This window comes from Festucalex cinctus, chromosome 8 (genome assembly GCF_051991245.1).
Source record: "Festucalex cinctus isolate MCC-2025b chromosome 8, RoL_Fcin_1.0, whole genome shotgun sequence".
Taxonomy (NCBI): Eukaryota; Metazoa; Chordata; class Actinopteri; order Syngnathiformes; family Syngnathidae; genus Festucalex; species Festucalex cinctus.
This window is the reverse complement of record NC_135418.1, coordinates 20,364,519-20,379,222: the sequence shown is the minus strand read 5'-3', so window position 1 is coordinate 20,379,222 and position 14,704 is coordinate 20,364,519. Positions and strand designations below refer to the sequence as shown.

At 40.3% G+C, this 14,704-nt stretch overlaps 1 protein-coding gene across 1 annotated transcript; it reads left to right on the top strand.

The window, feature by feature from the left end:
- The first annotated feature begins 563 nt into the window (after positions 1 to 563).
- On the top strand, positions 564 to 12,381 carry LOC144023458 (myosin heavy chain, fast skeletal muscle). The gene is made up of 42 exons (XM_077528957.1): positions 564 to 651; positions 1,084 to 1,243; positions 1,449 to 1,498; positions 2,625 to 2,840; positions 3,164 to 3,307; positions 3,408 to 3,564; positions 3,647 to 3,674; positions 3,751 to 3,862; positions 3,991 to 4,083; positions 4,159 to 4,222; positions 4,316 to 4,414; positions 4,487 to 4,590; positions 4,662 to 4,800; positions 4,856 to 4,974; positions 5,055 to 5,204; positions 5,281 to 5,451; positions 5,521 to 5,827; positions 5,899 to 5,972; positions 6,062 to 6,149; positions 6,530 to 6,647; positions 6,719 to 6,842; positions 6,909 to 7,045; positions 7,128 to 7,383; positions 7,462 to 7,704; positions 7,774 to 7,950; positions 8,022 to 8,167; positions 8,244 to 8,334; positions 8,401 to 8,790; positions 8,849 to 8,975; positions 9,065 to 9,183; positions 9,261 to 9,457; positions 9,522 to 9,705; positions 9,765 to 9,930; positions 10,007 to 10,131; positions 10,236 to 10,544; positions 10,624 to 10,827; positions 10,894 to 11,019; positions 11,093 to 11,263; positions 11,348 to 11,452; positions 11,798 to 11,893; positions 12,026 to 12,157; positions 12,251 to 12,381. The coding sequence occupies exons 4-42, from the start codon at positions 2,637 to 2,639 to the stop codon at positions 12,269 to 12,271; spliced, it is 5,817 nt and encodes a 1,938-aa protein (XP_077385083.1). The 5' UTR covers positions 564 to 651; positions 1,084 to 1,243; positions 1,449 to 1,498; positions 2,625 to 2,636; the 3' UTR covers positions 12,272 to 12,381.
- The last annotated feature ends 2,323 nt before the right edge of the window (positions 12,382 to 14,704 follow it).

Sequence of the window (14,704 nt, the reverse complement as noted above, 5' to 3'; positions counted from 1 at the left end):
TAAGCATTCCACATAGGATCAAAATCTTAGCATTCAGCTTTCAGCATTCCCACACAATTTCTTTAGAAATTGCACTTAGTCTAGTTGTAGAAGAAGTCCTGAACATGACATTAGAGGTCAAACAAAATAAACATGGCATATTAATGTCAAGAAAGAAACAATGACATAAAACGAAAGAATTAGGAAACGAGTGAAAAAAAACATGCTCAAAGCAATGCAGGAATAAAATATACTTTAAAAATGTGAGATCAATAAGATGTGATTCCTTCAAAAATTCGGTACGAACACGCACTTACATTTTGAGACATTTCTCAAATAAACAAGAAAAATCCTCGATTTCCTCCTTCGCGCCACATGCTTTGTTATCGCGTGCAGTGTCGGAAGAATGTCCTCTTTTAATAATGCCATCCTGTAATCCTTTGACCGGATACGCTGCTATTAATACAAGCGTTGCTACATTCTCTTTTGTCTCCCGACAAATCCCATTAACTTTGGGATTTGATCAGGCCCAGTGTGCCGTATAATTCTTTTCACAAGTTCTTCTTTTTGTTCCTTTGTCACAGGAAAGACTTGCGAGGCTTCTGTAACAGAATACCAGTGACACATGAGAGCTTCTCTGCGGCTAAAGTTGGATGCTCCTCAGTGCCAAAGGTGCATTAGAGAGATTATTGTAAAGACCCAAACAATGTTGGAGCTGTAGTAACATGACATGCCTGCCAGAAAAATATTTACATGCATTTTTAAAAGCCCTGCTTTCATCTATTTGTACATTTTGTTTGTCTTTTTTCCTCTATCTGGCACCTTATTTCCTTACGTCCAATTTACAACCTCCATGATTCATGTATTTTCTATTTACTGTAGCTTGTAAGGCTTCTAATAGTTTCTATTTAAAACTAATTCATCAAATGGAATTATTTGAATGTCTGCGCAAGACCATCCTCTCAACACTCACAAGCCCATTTAATCCGCTGCTGACAGCAATGAATTCCCTTTATAAAGCTAAATGAATAATTATCATTGCTGCCATACAAACGACATTGTACTGCATTTGCTCTGCTCCCACCCGTGTCTTTTATAATTAAGGATGCGAGTGATCTGTGATCAGCTATCGATCGCCAATGAAAGACGATACCAGACCAAAGGTGTGAAAGAACATGACCAAAAAAAGCAAGTCATGAAAGGCCCGACTCTATATAAGAAGGCTGGCCGGACGCCCTCAAGGAGTGACAGGCGACGAGTCAAGGTGAGTGTCTCTCGGTCTTCTATTAGAGAGAGGCAAGCCAGCAGCTTAGAAAACAATGCCGGGCATGACCACTCACTGCCAGGCATCACAAAGCCTCCACACAACTTGGCCAGGATTTGGAAGGACCGCCAGCTCCTTTATTTATTATTACACTTATTAGGAATTCCTTTCAACTATTTGTGTTTGGTTTGCTCCATCTTTTCAGAATCCTCATCATCCACCATAATTCACTGTTCCGCTGAGGGAGGGAAGAGAGTAAGTTGCCTCTGTTATTTGCATCCGTCATCCTTCATTCTAATTTAACGGTCAGTGGATGTTTGACATTGTCTTAAAGCGATAGGCTTTGTTTAACATTTATTCTTTGGACATCATGTATCAAAATCTGAATCCATCTATCCATCATGTATTCCATCAATCACTGGATCCATCCATCACTCTATCTATCTATCCATCACTCTATCTATCTATCTATCTATCTATCTATCTATCTATCTATCTATCTATCTATCTATCTATCTATCTATCTATCTATCTATCTATCTATCTATCTATCTATCTATCTAGCTAGCTAGCTAGCTAGCTAGCTATCGAGCTATCAATCAATCAATCCATCAATCATAGCCAGGACTCATACCTCAAATGCGCGCTTGAATATTCACTTACAATTTAACCACAGAGTCCCAATTCCTTTGAATGGCTAGCTAATTGTATTTATACTGAAAAACACATTATAGCCCCCCCCAAAAAACTCAAAAAAAAATGTAATTTGGTCATAATGGTGAGTGGTAAATTGAGTACAGTTAGCACTTTATCTTCACTATTTGTTGTCCTCATATTCACTTTTTTGAAAACATATCGGAGTCAAGTGTATTAAGACTGCGTCCGGCACGCTAATGCCGCTGCGTCAACCTATAGAAAGGTCCTTGTTTTTAGTTTAAAATAGCTTTTATTAGCCTCCAGGATTCGGTTTTGGTAAAGTTTGAAATCCATCCCCGTGTCATGTCTTTCGTAGCTGCTCGCTAGCAATTAAGCTAACCTAAAGGAGGATTCGTCGCTGTGGACCAGTGTCCAAGTTTACAAATTCCCTTTGTTCCATCCATCTATCCATCTATCTATCTATCTATCTATCTATCTATCTATCTATCTATCTATCTATCTATCTATCTATCTATCTATCTATCTATCTATCTATCTATCTATCTATCTATCTATCTATCTATCTATCTATCTATCCATCCATCCATCCATCCATCATAACTGATTAAACTTTTAGCTGTTTATATTATATGACTTCATTGAAATACAACAAACATCAGGACAGAATGGATTCCCATGTGACCCTAACAAAAATGTCAGCTGGCTTATTTTTCCCTCCTTGCAGTAAAGCCTCATCATGAGCGGGGATGCAGAAATGGAGTGCTTCGGCCCGGCGGCCATTTACCTCCGTAAGCCGGAAAAAGAGCGTATCGAAGCCCAAAACACTCCCTTCGATGCCAAGACGTCTTACTTTGTGAGTGAAGCCAGCGAGATGTACCTCAAGGGAAAGCTGTTGAAGAGAGAGGCTGGCAAAGCCACCGTGGAAACACAATGCGGGAAGGTGAGAATTGTCACACTGCAAACAAATCAATAAAGCTTCGTGAAATTATCAATGATGAAATTGTGTTTACAGAATGACAGTGTATTGTATGACAGTCAGCTCTGTATTTTAGTCTTGAGAGAAGGCCCGGTTCACCATTCCCTATTTCGTAAGTGTTTGGTGGGGTTAAGTTCAGGGCAGGTATACAAAACAAAAACAAAAAAATACACACAAAATGGCCGAAACCTTTAACAAATCATTGGAAGCATAGACTACTACTTGATTATTCAATAGCTAGTTAAAAAAATGTGACTAATATTTCACTTTGTGTATTATCCTGTCAGACTCTGACTGTAAAGGAGGATGAAATCTTCCCAATGAATCCACCCAAGTTCGACAAGATTGAGGACATGGCCATGATGACCCACCTCAGTGAGCCCGCGGTGCTGTATAACCTCAAAGAGCGCTATGCAGCATGGATGATCTACGTGAGTTCCGCTCAAGAGACAATGGATCCAAAGTGTTTATTGACTTCATATTAACCATTTTTTTAAGCTTATTATATCTTCTTTTTTTCTTTTTTTTTAGACCTATTCTGGGTTGTTCTGTGTTACTGTAAACCCCTACAAGTGGCTCCCAGTGTACGACTCCAAGGTTGTTTCAGGGTACAGAGGCAAAAAGAGAATTGAGGCTCCTCCTCACATCTTTTCCATCTCTGATAATGCCTATCAGTTCATGCTCCAAGGTATCATTCATCTTATCATGTAACTCTATAAATATATACTATATAAAGTCTAACTGATTTTTTTGAAAAATGTTTTTTGCAGACAGGGAAAATCAGTCCGTTCTCATCACGTACGTTTGCCTCTTTTATACTTTTTTTTTTTAAACAGGAAAGGAAGCGATTGCTCATTATTCTTTTACCTTTCAGCGGAGAATCCGGTGCAGGGAAGACTGTGAACACCAAACGTGTCATCCAGTACTTTGCGACAATCGCAGTTGCTGGAGGAAAGAAGCAAGAGCACACTGCTGGCAAAATTCAGGTAGAAATGCATAAAAATAATCTCAACTGTGTAATTTTGCTCTTGTTAAAAAAACCTACTTACAAGTACTACATATTATTTTACGAAGCACTAAATCTTGTTTGCTCTGACGGATTTTCCTCTTGAAGGGATCACTGGAGGATCAAATCATCGCTGCAAATCCCCTGTTGGAGGCTTATGGTAATGCCAAAACTGTGAGGAATGACAACTCATCCCGCTTTGTAAGTGTCTTTATGTCTTCTCATACAATGATTGTCCAAGGTGTTAAAAGACTTACTACCTCCTCTTTGATGTAGGGTAAATTCATTAGAATACACTTTGGCACCACGGGAAAGCTGGCTTCTGCAGATATTGAAACATGTAAGACGTTAATGCGAAAGTTAACCTTGGGGTTTAAATAATTGCACAACTTGCTTTGGGGGCATTTCTAAGCTTGGTCTGTGTGGTCTACAGACCTGCTGGAGAAATCTCGAGTGAGCTTCCAGCTGTCTGCTGAGAGGAGTTATCACATCTTCTATCAGCTCATGACAGGCCACAAACCCGAATTGCTCGGTATGAAGACATTTGGACTTTTGAGGTTTGGTGGCAAATTGCAAGAATTAACGCCACATTTTGTTTTTGCAGAGGCACTGCTCATCACCACCAATCCTTACGACTATCCCATGATCAGTCAGGGTGAAATTACTGTCAAGAGCATCAATGATGTTGAGGAGTTCATTGCCACTGATGTAATGCAACAACGGTCACATGCACTTCAGTTGTAGGGCCAATTTTGCTACGACACTATTTTATTTTACAGACAGCCATTGACATCCTGGGCTTTACGGCTGAAGAGAAGGTCAGCATGTACAAGCTAACCGGAGCTGTGATGCAACACGGAAACATGAAGTTCAAGCAGAAGCAGCGTGAAGAGCAAGCCGAGCCTGACGGCACTGAGGGTGAGTCGCAAATCACTTGTCATTCTTTCGTCGAGCTAATATGATTTCATTTCAGTCGCTGATAAAATCTCCTACCTCATGGGCCTGAACTCCGCTGACCTCCTGAAGGCCCTGTGCTACCCAAGGGTCAAAGTCGGAAACGAGTTTGTGACGAAGGGTCAGACTGTGCCTCAGGTACAAAGTCGTGCTTCGTTAACATGTTGGTTGAATGTGATTTCTGGAAACGTCTAATTAATGTTGATTTGTGTCAACAGGTGAACAACTCTGTTTCTGCCCTCTGCAAATCAGTCTATGAGAAAATGTTCTTGTGGATGGTGGTCAGAATCAACGAGATGCTGGACACCAAGCAGCCCAGAAGCTTCTTCATCGGTGTCTTGGACATTGCTGGTTTTGAAATCTTTGATGTAAGGCATACATCCAGAGTTTGGTCCAAATTCAGTTTATTTTAAAATGGTTGTTAATGTTTTCTTAACGTAACAGTTCAACAGCTTGGAGCAGCTTTGCATCAACTTCACCAATGAGAAACTGCAACAGTTTTTCAACCACCACATGTTCGTCCTAGAACAAGAAGAGTACAAGAAAGAAGGAATCGAATGGGAGTTCATTGACTTTGGCATGGACTTGGCTGCCTGCATTGAGCTTATTGAGAAGGTATACAAGAAACCCATCTTTATTTTGAATTCAATGTGATATTTTCGTAAAAGTCCACTGTCATTACAGCCAATGGGCATCTTCTCCATCCTTGAAGAAGAGTGCATGTTCCCCAAAGCTTCAGACACGACCTTCAAGAACAAACTTTACGACCAGCATCTTGGCAAAAACAAGTCCTTTGAGAAGCCAAAGCCGACCAAAGGCAAGGCTGAAGCTCACTTCTCCTTGGTGCACTACGCCGGCACTGTGGACTACAACATTGTCGGCTGGCTGGACAAGAACAAGGACCCCCTGAATGACTCGGTTGTTCAGCTCTACCAGAAGTCCTCTACCAAGCTGTTGTCCTTCCTGTATGCATCCCACGCCTCAGCAGAAGGTAGGACGTATTGTACATCTATTTTACAACTAAACATGGTCTTACTAATAAGGTTATGATTGCACCGACAGCTGAGGGTGCAGGTGGAAAGAAAGGTGGCAAGAAGAAGGGTGGCTCCTTCCAAACGGTGTCTGCTTTGTTCAGGGTAAGATGAAGAAACAGAATACTGTACATATTTCATACATCATTCCATTTATCAACCTGTGTAATTGTGACGTCTTCTCAATTCCTCAGGAGAATCTGGGGAAACTGATGACAAACTTGAGGAGCACACATCCTCACTTTGTGCGCTGCCTGATTCCTAATGAATCCAAGACGCCAGGTATGATGACTGTTTTCACTTTATTTCATAGTCTTTGTAACATATAACCAGATACATCAGGCTTTACGTGCTAAGGTTTTTGTCCAGGTTCACACTGTGCCCCCCTTTAAAGCGGCAGAGCTTGAACCTTGTGTTTGCTCCTCCGCCTTCCTTGTAGATTAAAAAAAAAAAATATTATAATTATTATTTTCATCTAAGAGACTTGAGGTGCTGAAAGGTGACCAGCTAGGCTTCCCGTTCCTTCTCCCCATCTGTTGGTCAATCTTGTTTTCATGTTTCTTGGACAGCTTGTAACTGGGGGAAATCCCCTTGTGGGGATCAATAAAGTGATCTGCACTTCTGATAAATGTTTAATATTGATTCCCAACAATAAATATTAGGACTGATGGAGAACCACCTGGTCATCCACCAGCTGCGCTGTAACGGCGTGCTGGAGGGCATCAGGATCTGCAGGAAAGGTTTCCCCAGCAGAATCCTCTACGGTGACTTCAAGCAGAGGTAGAATTGTCAAATACTACCAGTGACTGTCAAAATAAAGCATCCCAAATTACTGAAACGTTTATTTTCAGATACAAAGTGTTAAACGCCAGCGTCATCCCTGAGGGTCAGTTCATCGATAACAAGAAGGCCTCAGAGAAACTTTTGGGCTCCATCGATGTGGATCACACACAGTACAAGTTTGGTCATACCAAGGTAGAGTAAATCATTCATTTTTGCTTCATGATGTTAAACATCATTTGTCAATTTGATGACTTTCAGGTGTTCTTCAAAGCCGGTCTACTGGGTACACTGGAGGAGATGAGAGATGAGAAACTGGCTGAGCTGGTCACAATGACTCAGGCTCTCTGCAGGGGTTACCTGATGAGGCGAGAATTTGTCAAGATGATGGCGAGGAGGTATCATCTCCCTCAATATTTTTTCTGCAATGTCCTTTCAAAGAAAATAAAGATGACTCACTGTTGCTTACATTTTTGTCAGAGAGGCCATCTACTCCATCCAGTACAACGTCCGCTCGTTCATGAATGTCAAACACTGGCCATGGATGAAGCTTTACTTCAAGATTAAGCCTCTGCTGAAGAGTGCAGAGACTGAGAAAGAGATGGCTCAAATGAAAGAGGACTTTGAGAAAACCAAGGAAGATCTCGTAAAAGCCTTGGCCAAGAAGAAGGAACTGGAGGAGAAGATGGTTTCTCTCCTGCAGGAGAAGAATGACTTGCAACTCCAGATTCAGTCTGTATGTGAAATTGGTCGAGATGTGTTTATAGAGTATTACGATGTAGATTGTTTACATTTTATTACATTGCAACTGCAGGAGGGTGAAACCCTTGCTGATGCGGAGGAAAGGTGTGAGGGGCTCATCAAAGCCAAAATCCAGCTTGAGGCCAAAGTCAAAGAAACAACTGAAAGGTTGGAGGATGAGGAGGAAATCAACGCTGAGCTGACAGCAAAGAAGAGGAAGCTGGAGGACGAGTGCTCCGAGTTGAAGAAAGACATCGATGACTTGGAGCTTACCCTCGCCAAAGTCGAAAAGGAGAAACATGCCACTGAGAATAAGGTTGCACAATTTGCCATTTATTGATACCACAGAACACTGTTTCACTCAAATGTATGAACACTTGTGAAGGTCAAAAACTTGACTGAGGAGATGACTTCTCAAGACGAGACCATTGCCAAATTGACCAAAGAGAAGAAAGCCCTTCAAGAAGCCCATCAGCAGACCTTGGATGACCTTCAGGCAGAAGAAGACAAAGTCAACATTCTGACAAAGGCCAAATCCAAACTGGATCAGCAAGTGGATGATGTGAGTCAGCCATGTTGAAGCGAATGTGGAACGAGTTAGGAATTAACTGTTCAACCCTCCATTCCTTACAGCTTGAAGGATCCCTGGAGCAAGAAAAGAAGCTCCGTATGGATCTTGAAAGAGTTAAAAGGAAGTTGGAGGGGGATCTGAAGCTATCTCAGGAATCTATAATGGATCTTGAGAATGACAAGCAGCAGTCTGATGAAAAAATCAAGAAGTATGTATGTTCATGTATTGACTGTATTCATCTAATGAGCCCTTAACTTTAACACACTGCCAACAAACACTTACAGGAAGGACTTTGAGGTCAACCAATTACTGAGTAAGATCGAAGACGAACAAACTCTTGGAGTCCAATTACAGAAAAAGATCAAAGAACTTCAGGTGACAAGATTCGTAAATACACTTAGATAACTTGAGAAAATCGAAACTCAAATTGTTGTCTTTCAGGCCCGTATTGAGGAGCTCGAGGAGGAGATTGAAGCCGAGCGTGCCGCTCGCGCCAAGGTGGAGAAGCAGAGGTCCGATCTCTCCAGGGAACTTGAGGAGATCAGCGAGCGACTTGAAGAGGCCGGCGGGGCCACGTCAGCTCAGATCGAGATGAACAAGAAGCGCGAGGCCGAGTTCCAGAAGCTGCGTCGCGACCTGGAAGAGTCCACCCTGCAGCACGAGGCCACCGCCGCCGCTCTCCGCAAAAAGCAGGCTGACAGCGTGGCTGAGCTGGGCGAGCAGATCGACAACCTGCAGCGGGTCAAACAGAAGCTGGAGAAGGAGAAGAGCGAATACAAGATGGAGATTGACGACCTCAGCTGCAACATGGAGGCCATTGCCAAATCAAAGGTGAGGCAAGATTGTCAAAAACGATGTTCCCGTGCTTAGAAAAGTGTTCTTCCACCAGGCTAATCTTGAGAAGATGTGCAGGACATTGGAAGATCAACTGAGTGAGATTAAGTCCAAGAATGATGAGAATGTCCGTCAACTAAATGACACTAGCGCCCAAAAAGCAAGACTTCAAACTGAGAATGGTAGGCGTTACCGAACAACCACACAATCTTTTAGCGTCATTTGAACGACTTGCGACATTTGGCGACTTGAACATGCCATCTTTGATTAGGCGAATTTGCACGTCAGCTGGAGGAGAAAGAAGCTCTGGTGTCTCAGCTCACAAGAGGGAAGCAGGGCTACACTCAACAGATTGAGGAGCTCAAGAGGCACTTTGAGGAGGAAGTGAAGGTAATCAGCCTCACAAAAAGAATAATGACCTCATGATCTGCAGAGAATATTCGCCTTTGACATCTTCTACATGGTAGGCCAAGAACGCTCTGGCCCACGGGCTTCAGTCCTCCCGTCACGACTGTGACCTTCTTCGAGAGCAGTACGAGGAGGAGCAGGAGGCCAAAGGTGAACTTCAGCGAGCCATGTCCAAGGCCAACAGCGAGGTGGCTCAGTGGAGAACCAAATATGAGACGGATGCAATTCAGCGCACCGAGGAGCTCGAGGAGGCCAAGTAGTCATCAAATCGATCGCAACATTTAAAGCGCTTACCCATCATTAAACCAGCGTCTTTGCAGGAAAAAGCTTGCCCAGCGTCTCCAAGATGCAGAGGAGTCCATCGAGGCAGTGAACTCAAAGTGCGCCTCTCTGGAAAAGACCAAACAGAGGCTGCAGGGTGAAGTGGAAGATCTGATGATCGACGTGGAGCGAGCCAACGCGTTGGCTGCCAACCTTGACAAGAAGCAGAGGAACTTTGACAAGGTATGTTTTGTGTACATACGTCAGTTTATAGGTTTAACCTAAAGTCATGATGTGTTCAGGTTCTTGCTGAGTGGAAGCAGAAGTTTGAAGAGAGCCAGGCAGAGCTGGAGGGAGCTCAGAAGGAGGCCCGCTCTCTCAGCACTGAGATGTTCAAGATGAAGAATTCATATGAAGAGGCTCTGGACCATCTGGAGACCCTGAAGAGGGAGAACAAGAACCTACAACGTAAACCCCTTACCCCAATTTTTACAGTGACCAACATTTTAAACAGCAAAAGTGATGTAACCTTACTTTTTTACAGAGGAGATTTCTGACCTGAGCGAGCAAATTGGAGAGACTGGAAAGACAATCCATGAACTTGAGAAGGGAAAGAAGACAGTGGAAAGCGAGAAGAGTGAAATTCAAACAGCTCTGGAGGAGGCAGAGGTAACAATTAATCATTTCAAATCATTGCTTTGATCAACTCAGTTTTGTTTACCAGGAGAATTTTGACTATGTGCTTTAGTTAATCCTGTCCTGCTTGTCCTCAGGCTACTCTTGAGCATGAGGAATCCAAGATCCTCCGCATTCAGCTTGAGCTGACCCAGGTCAAGGGTGAGATTGACAGGAAGCTTGCAGAGAAGGACGAGGAGATGGAGCAGATCAAGAGGAACAGTCAGCGCGTGATCGAGTCCATGCAGAGCACTTTGGACGCTGAGGTCAGGAGCAGGAATGATGCCCTGAGGATCAAGAAGAAGATGGAGGGAGACCTGAACGAGATGGAGATTCAGCTTAGCCATGCCAACCGACAGGCGGCCGAAGCACAGAAGCAACTGAGGAACATTCAGGGTCAACTTAAGGTACAGACACTAGAAGAGATCTGGAAGACCATCTTGAAAGGACAGAGGTACTAATTTGCGTCGATGTTTCATCGTGCAGGATGCCCAGCTTCATCTTGATGAAGCCATGAGAGGTCAAGAGGACATGAAGGAGCAGGTTGCCATGGTGGAGCGCAGGAACAACCTGATGCTGGCTGAGATCGAGGAGCTGCGAGCTGCTCTGGAGCAGACGGAGAGAGGCCGCAAAGTGGCTGAAGCCGAGTTGGTTGACGCCAGTGAGCGCGTTGGTCTGCTGCACTCTCAGGTACTCGTCACAAAAACGTCTTGATTGCAACAACTTGAAATGAAGCAATTGTGTCATTTCAAACAGAACACCAGCCTGATCAACACTAAGAAGAAGCTGGAGGCTGACCTCGTCCAGATCCAGAGTGAAGTGGAGGACGCTGTGCAGGAATCCAGAAATGCTGACGAAAAGGCCAAGAAGGCCATCACTGATGTGAGTTTTAATGCACACTGTCATTCACTTCATCAGTAAAAGCTATTGTTGACCTATGGCTGTTGCGCCGTAGGCCGCCATGATGGCAGAGGAGCTGAAGAAGGAGCAGGACACCAGCTCTCATTTGGAGAGGATGAAGAAGAACCTGGAGGTGACCGTCAAAGACCTGCAGCACCGTCTGGACGAGGCTGAGAATCTGGCCATGAAAGGTGGCAAGAAGCAGCTCCAGAAACTGGAGGCTCGGGTAAAGATCTCCTCACACTTGCTTACAGACTACTAAACCATAATTATTAATTCATTTAGTTCATTAACCTCCATCTTGTTTCAGGTGCGTGAGCTTGAGGCTGAAGTAGAAGCCGAGCAGAGGCGAGGATCCGACGCGGTCAAAGGTGTCCGTAAATATGAGAGACGAGTGAAGGAGCTCTCCTACCAGGTAGGTGTTCAAGCCCTTTTCACGCTGCACTTATTTGACAGTGTTGACGTAGAAGCCTACCCAGGAAGTAAAAATGGAGATCAAGCAGTGTGAAAAGGGCTTAATGCTGCCTTTAAAAATCGTCAGAAGTCGGACTTTTCCGATTCCAAACCAGGGTTATTATAGTTTTGGAATTTTTCATTTTAGTTAGTCTTTCGCCCCGAACACTTTCAGGTCGGAATTGTGAAAAACCAACTCTGATATATCCGACTTCCGACCATCCTCGAATACAGCATTAGTCTTCTCCCTCATATCAATTATCTGAAAGTTATGCAAAATAACACAACTGACTCATGTTTCCATCAGACTGAAGAGGACAAGAAAAACGTCACCAGGCTTCAGGATTTGGTGGACAAGCTGCAGCTGAAGGTCAAGGCCTACAAAAGGCAGTCAGAAGAGGCTGTAAGTGTCATATTTGCCTATTTTACAGTTATAGTGCCACACACTGTGAAACAAAAATGCCATGCAGCAAAGAAAAATCTTGATTGAATAAATCTAATCTGAGGTTAACTCAACTCTTGAACTGCCCCACAGGAGGAACAGGCCAACACTCACATGTCCAGGCTGCGGAAGGTTCAACACGAGCTGGAGGAGGCTCAGGAGCGCGCGGACATTGCAGAGTCGCAGGTCAACAAGCTGAGGGCCAAAAGTCGGGAAATCGGAAAGGTGAGTATCACTTTCAGAGCGAACAAAATAATTCTTCTCAGCTGTCATGTGACAATAAACTGACGCGACATCTTTCATGTGTGTGCATTTTAGGCAAAGGATGCCGAAGAATAAAAAGCAACATCAGCGAGTGATTCAAATGAGAATCATAAAATATGATCTTTCATTGGAGCACTCTCATCATATCCTGTAGATGTACATTCAATAAATCTATTTTGCCTGTCTGAAGACTTTGTTTTCTTTCACACTGCAAGTATGAAAAGTGTGTGTGTGTTGTTGCTTTTTTTTTTTTTTTGTGTAGCCTTCCTATACATGGGCATTTAAAAAAAAATTACTAAAAAAAACCAAACCTTGTCTGGCTGGTGATGGTTAGCTTACTGTGTTGAGCACCTGCACCACATGTAGCGGCTTGCCCTTGGAGCAGGAGATCCCTGGTTTGATTCCCAGGCGATGCAGTCCCTTCCTGCAGGTCATTCCCAAGCTCTCCTTCATTTTCTTTCAATTAATCAGCTGCCATATCAATTAAAGTCACTAAACCATACTTATACATGGTCATTTTTATTATTATTATTATTATTATTATTATTATTATTATTATTATTATTATTATTATTATTGAAAACGAGCCTAACTATGCATGGTCTTTTTTTTTTTATTAAAAAAAAAAAAAAAAAAAAAGCCCTACTACATGGTCATATTTTTTAACATAATAAATCCTTACTATACGTGGTCTTTTTTTTTTTTTTATTTAAAAAAGCCTTACTATACATGGTCATTTTTTAAGCCTCACTATACATGGTCTTTTTTTTTTTTTTTTTTTTATTAAAAAAAAATCCTTACTATACATAGTCATGTTTTGATAGAAAAAAAAAAGCCTTATTATACATGGTCATTTTTTTTATTATTTAAAAAAAAAAAAAAAAAAGCACCTTACTATATATACATGGTCATTTTTTAAGCCTCTCTATACGTGGTCTTTTTTTTTTTTTATTAAAAAAAAAATCCTTACTATACATAGTCATGTTTTGATAGAAAAAAAGCCTTACTATACATGGTCATTTTTTTATTATTAAAAAAAAAAAAAAAAAAATGCGCCTTACTATACATGGTCATTTTTTTCAACATAATAAAATCCTTACTTATACGTGGTAATTTTTTCTTTTTTTATTTAAAAAAGCCTTACTATACATGGTCATTTTTTTAAGCCTCACTATACATGGTCTTTTTTTTTTTTTAATTAAAAAAAAAATCCTTACTATACATAGTCATGTTTTGATAGAAAAAAAGCCTTACTATACATGGTCATTTTTTTCAACATAATAAAATCCTTACTTATACGTGGTAATTTTTTCTTTTTTTATTTAAAAAAGCCTTACTATACATGGTCATTTTTTTAAGCCTCACTATACATGGTCTTTTTTTTTTTTAATTAAAAAAAAAATCCTTACTATACATAGTCATGTTTTGATAGAAAAAAATCCTTACTATACATGGTCATTTTTTTAACATAATACAATTCTTACTATACGTGGTAATTTTTTCTTTCGTTTATTTAAAAAAGCCTTACTATACATGGTCATTTTTTTAAGCCTCACTATACATGGTCATTTTTTTATTTTATTTTTTTATTTTTTTATAAACAAAAAAAAAATTCCTTACTATACATGGTCATTTTTTTATTATTTAAAAAAAAAAAAAAAAAAAAAAAAAAGCGCCTTACTATACATGGTCATTTTTTTCAACATAATAAAATCCTTACTTATACGTGGTAATTTTTTCTTTTTTTTATTTAAAAAAGCCTTACTATACATGGTCATTTTTTTAAGCCTCACTATACATGGTCTTTTTTTTTTTTTAATTAAAAAAAAAATCCTTACTATACATAGTCATGTTTTGATAGAAAAAAAAGCCTTACTATACATGGTCATTTTTTTATTATTTAAAAAAAAAAAAAAGCGCCTTACTATACATGGTCATTTTTTTTAACATAATAAAATCCTTACTATACATGGTCATTTTTTTAACATAATAAAATTCTTACTATACGTGGTAATTTTTTCTTTTTTTATTTAAAAAAGCCTTACTATACATGGTCATTTTTTTAAGCCTCACTATACATGGTCTTTTTTTTTTTTTTTTTTTTTTTTTTAATAAAAAAAAAAAAATCCTTACTATACATGGTCATTTTTTTTAATTAAAAAAAAAATTCCTTACTATACATGGTCATTTTTTTTTTAATTAAAAAAAAAATCCTTACTATACATGGTCATTTTTTTTTTAATTAAAAAAAAAATTCCTTACTATACATGGACATTTTTTTTTTAATTAAAAAAAAAAATCCTTACTATACATAGTCATGTTTTGATAGAAAAAAAAGCCTTACTATACATGGTCATTTTTTTAACATAATAAAATTCTTACTATACGTGGTCATTTTTTCTTTTTTTATTTAAAAAAGCCTTACTATACATGGTCATTTTTTTAAGCCTCACTATACATGGTCATTTTTTTTAACATAATAAAATCCTTACTATACATAGTCATGTT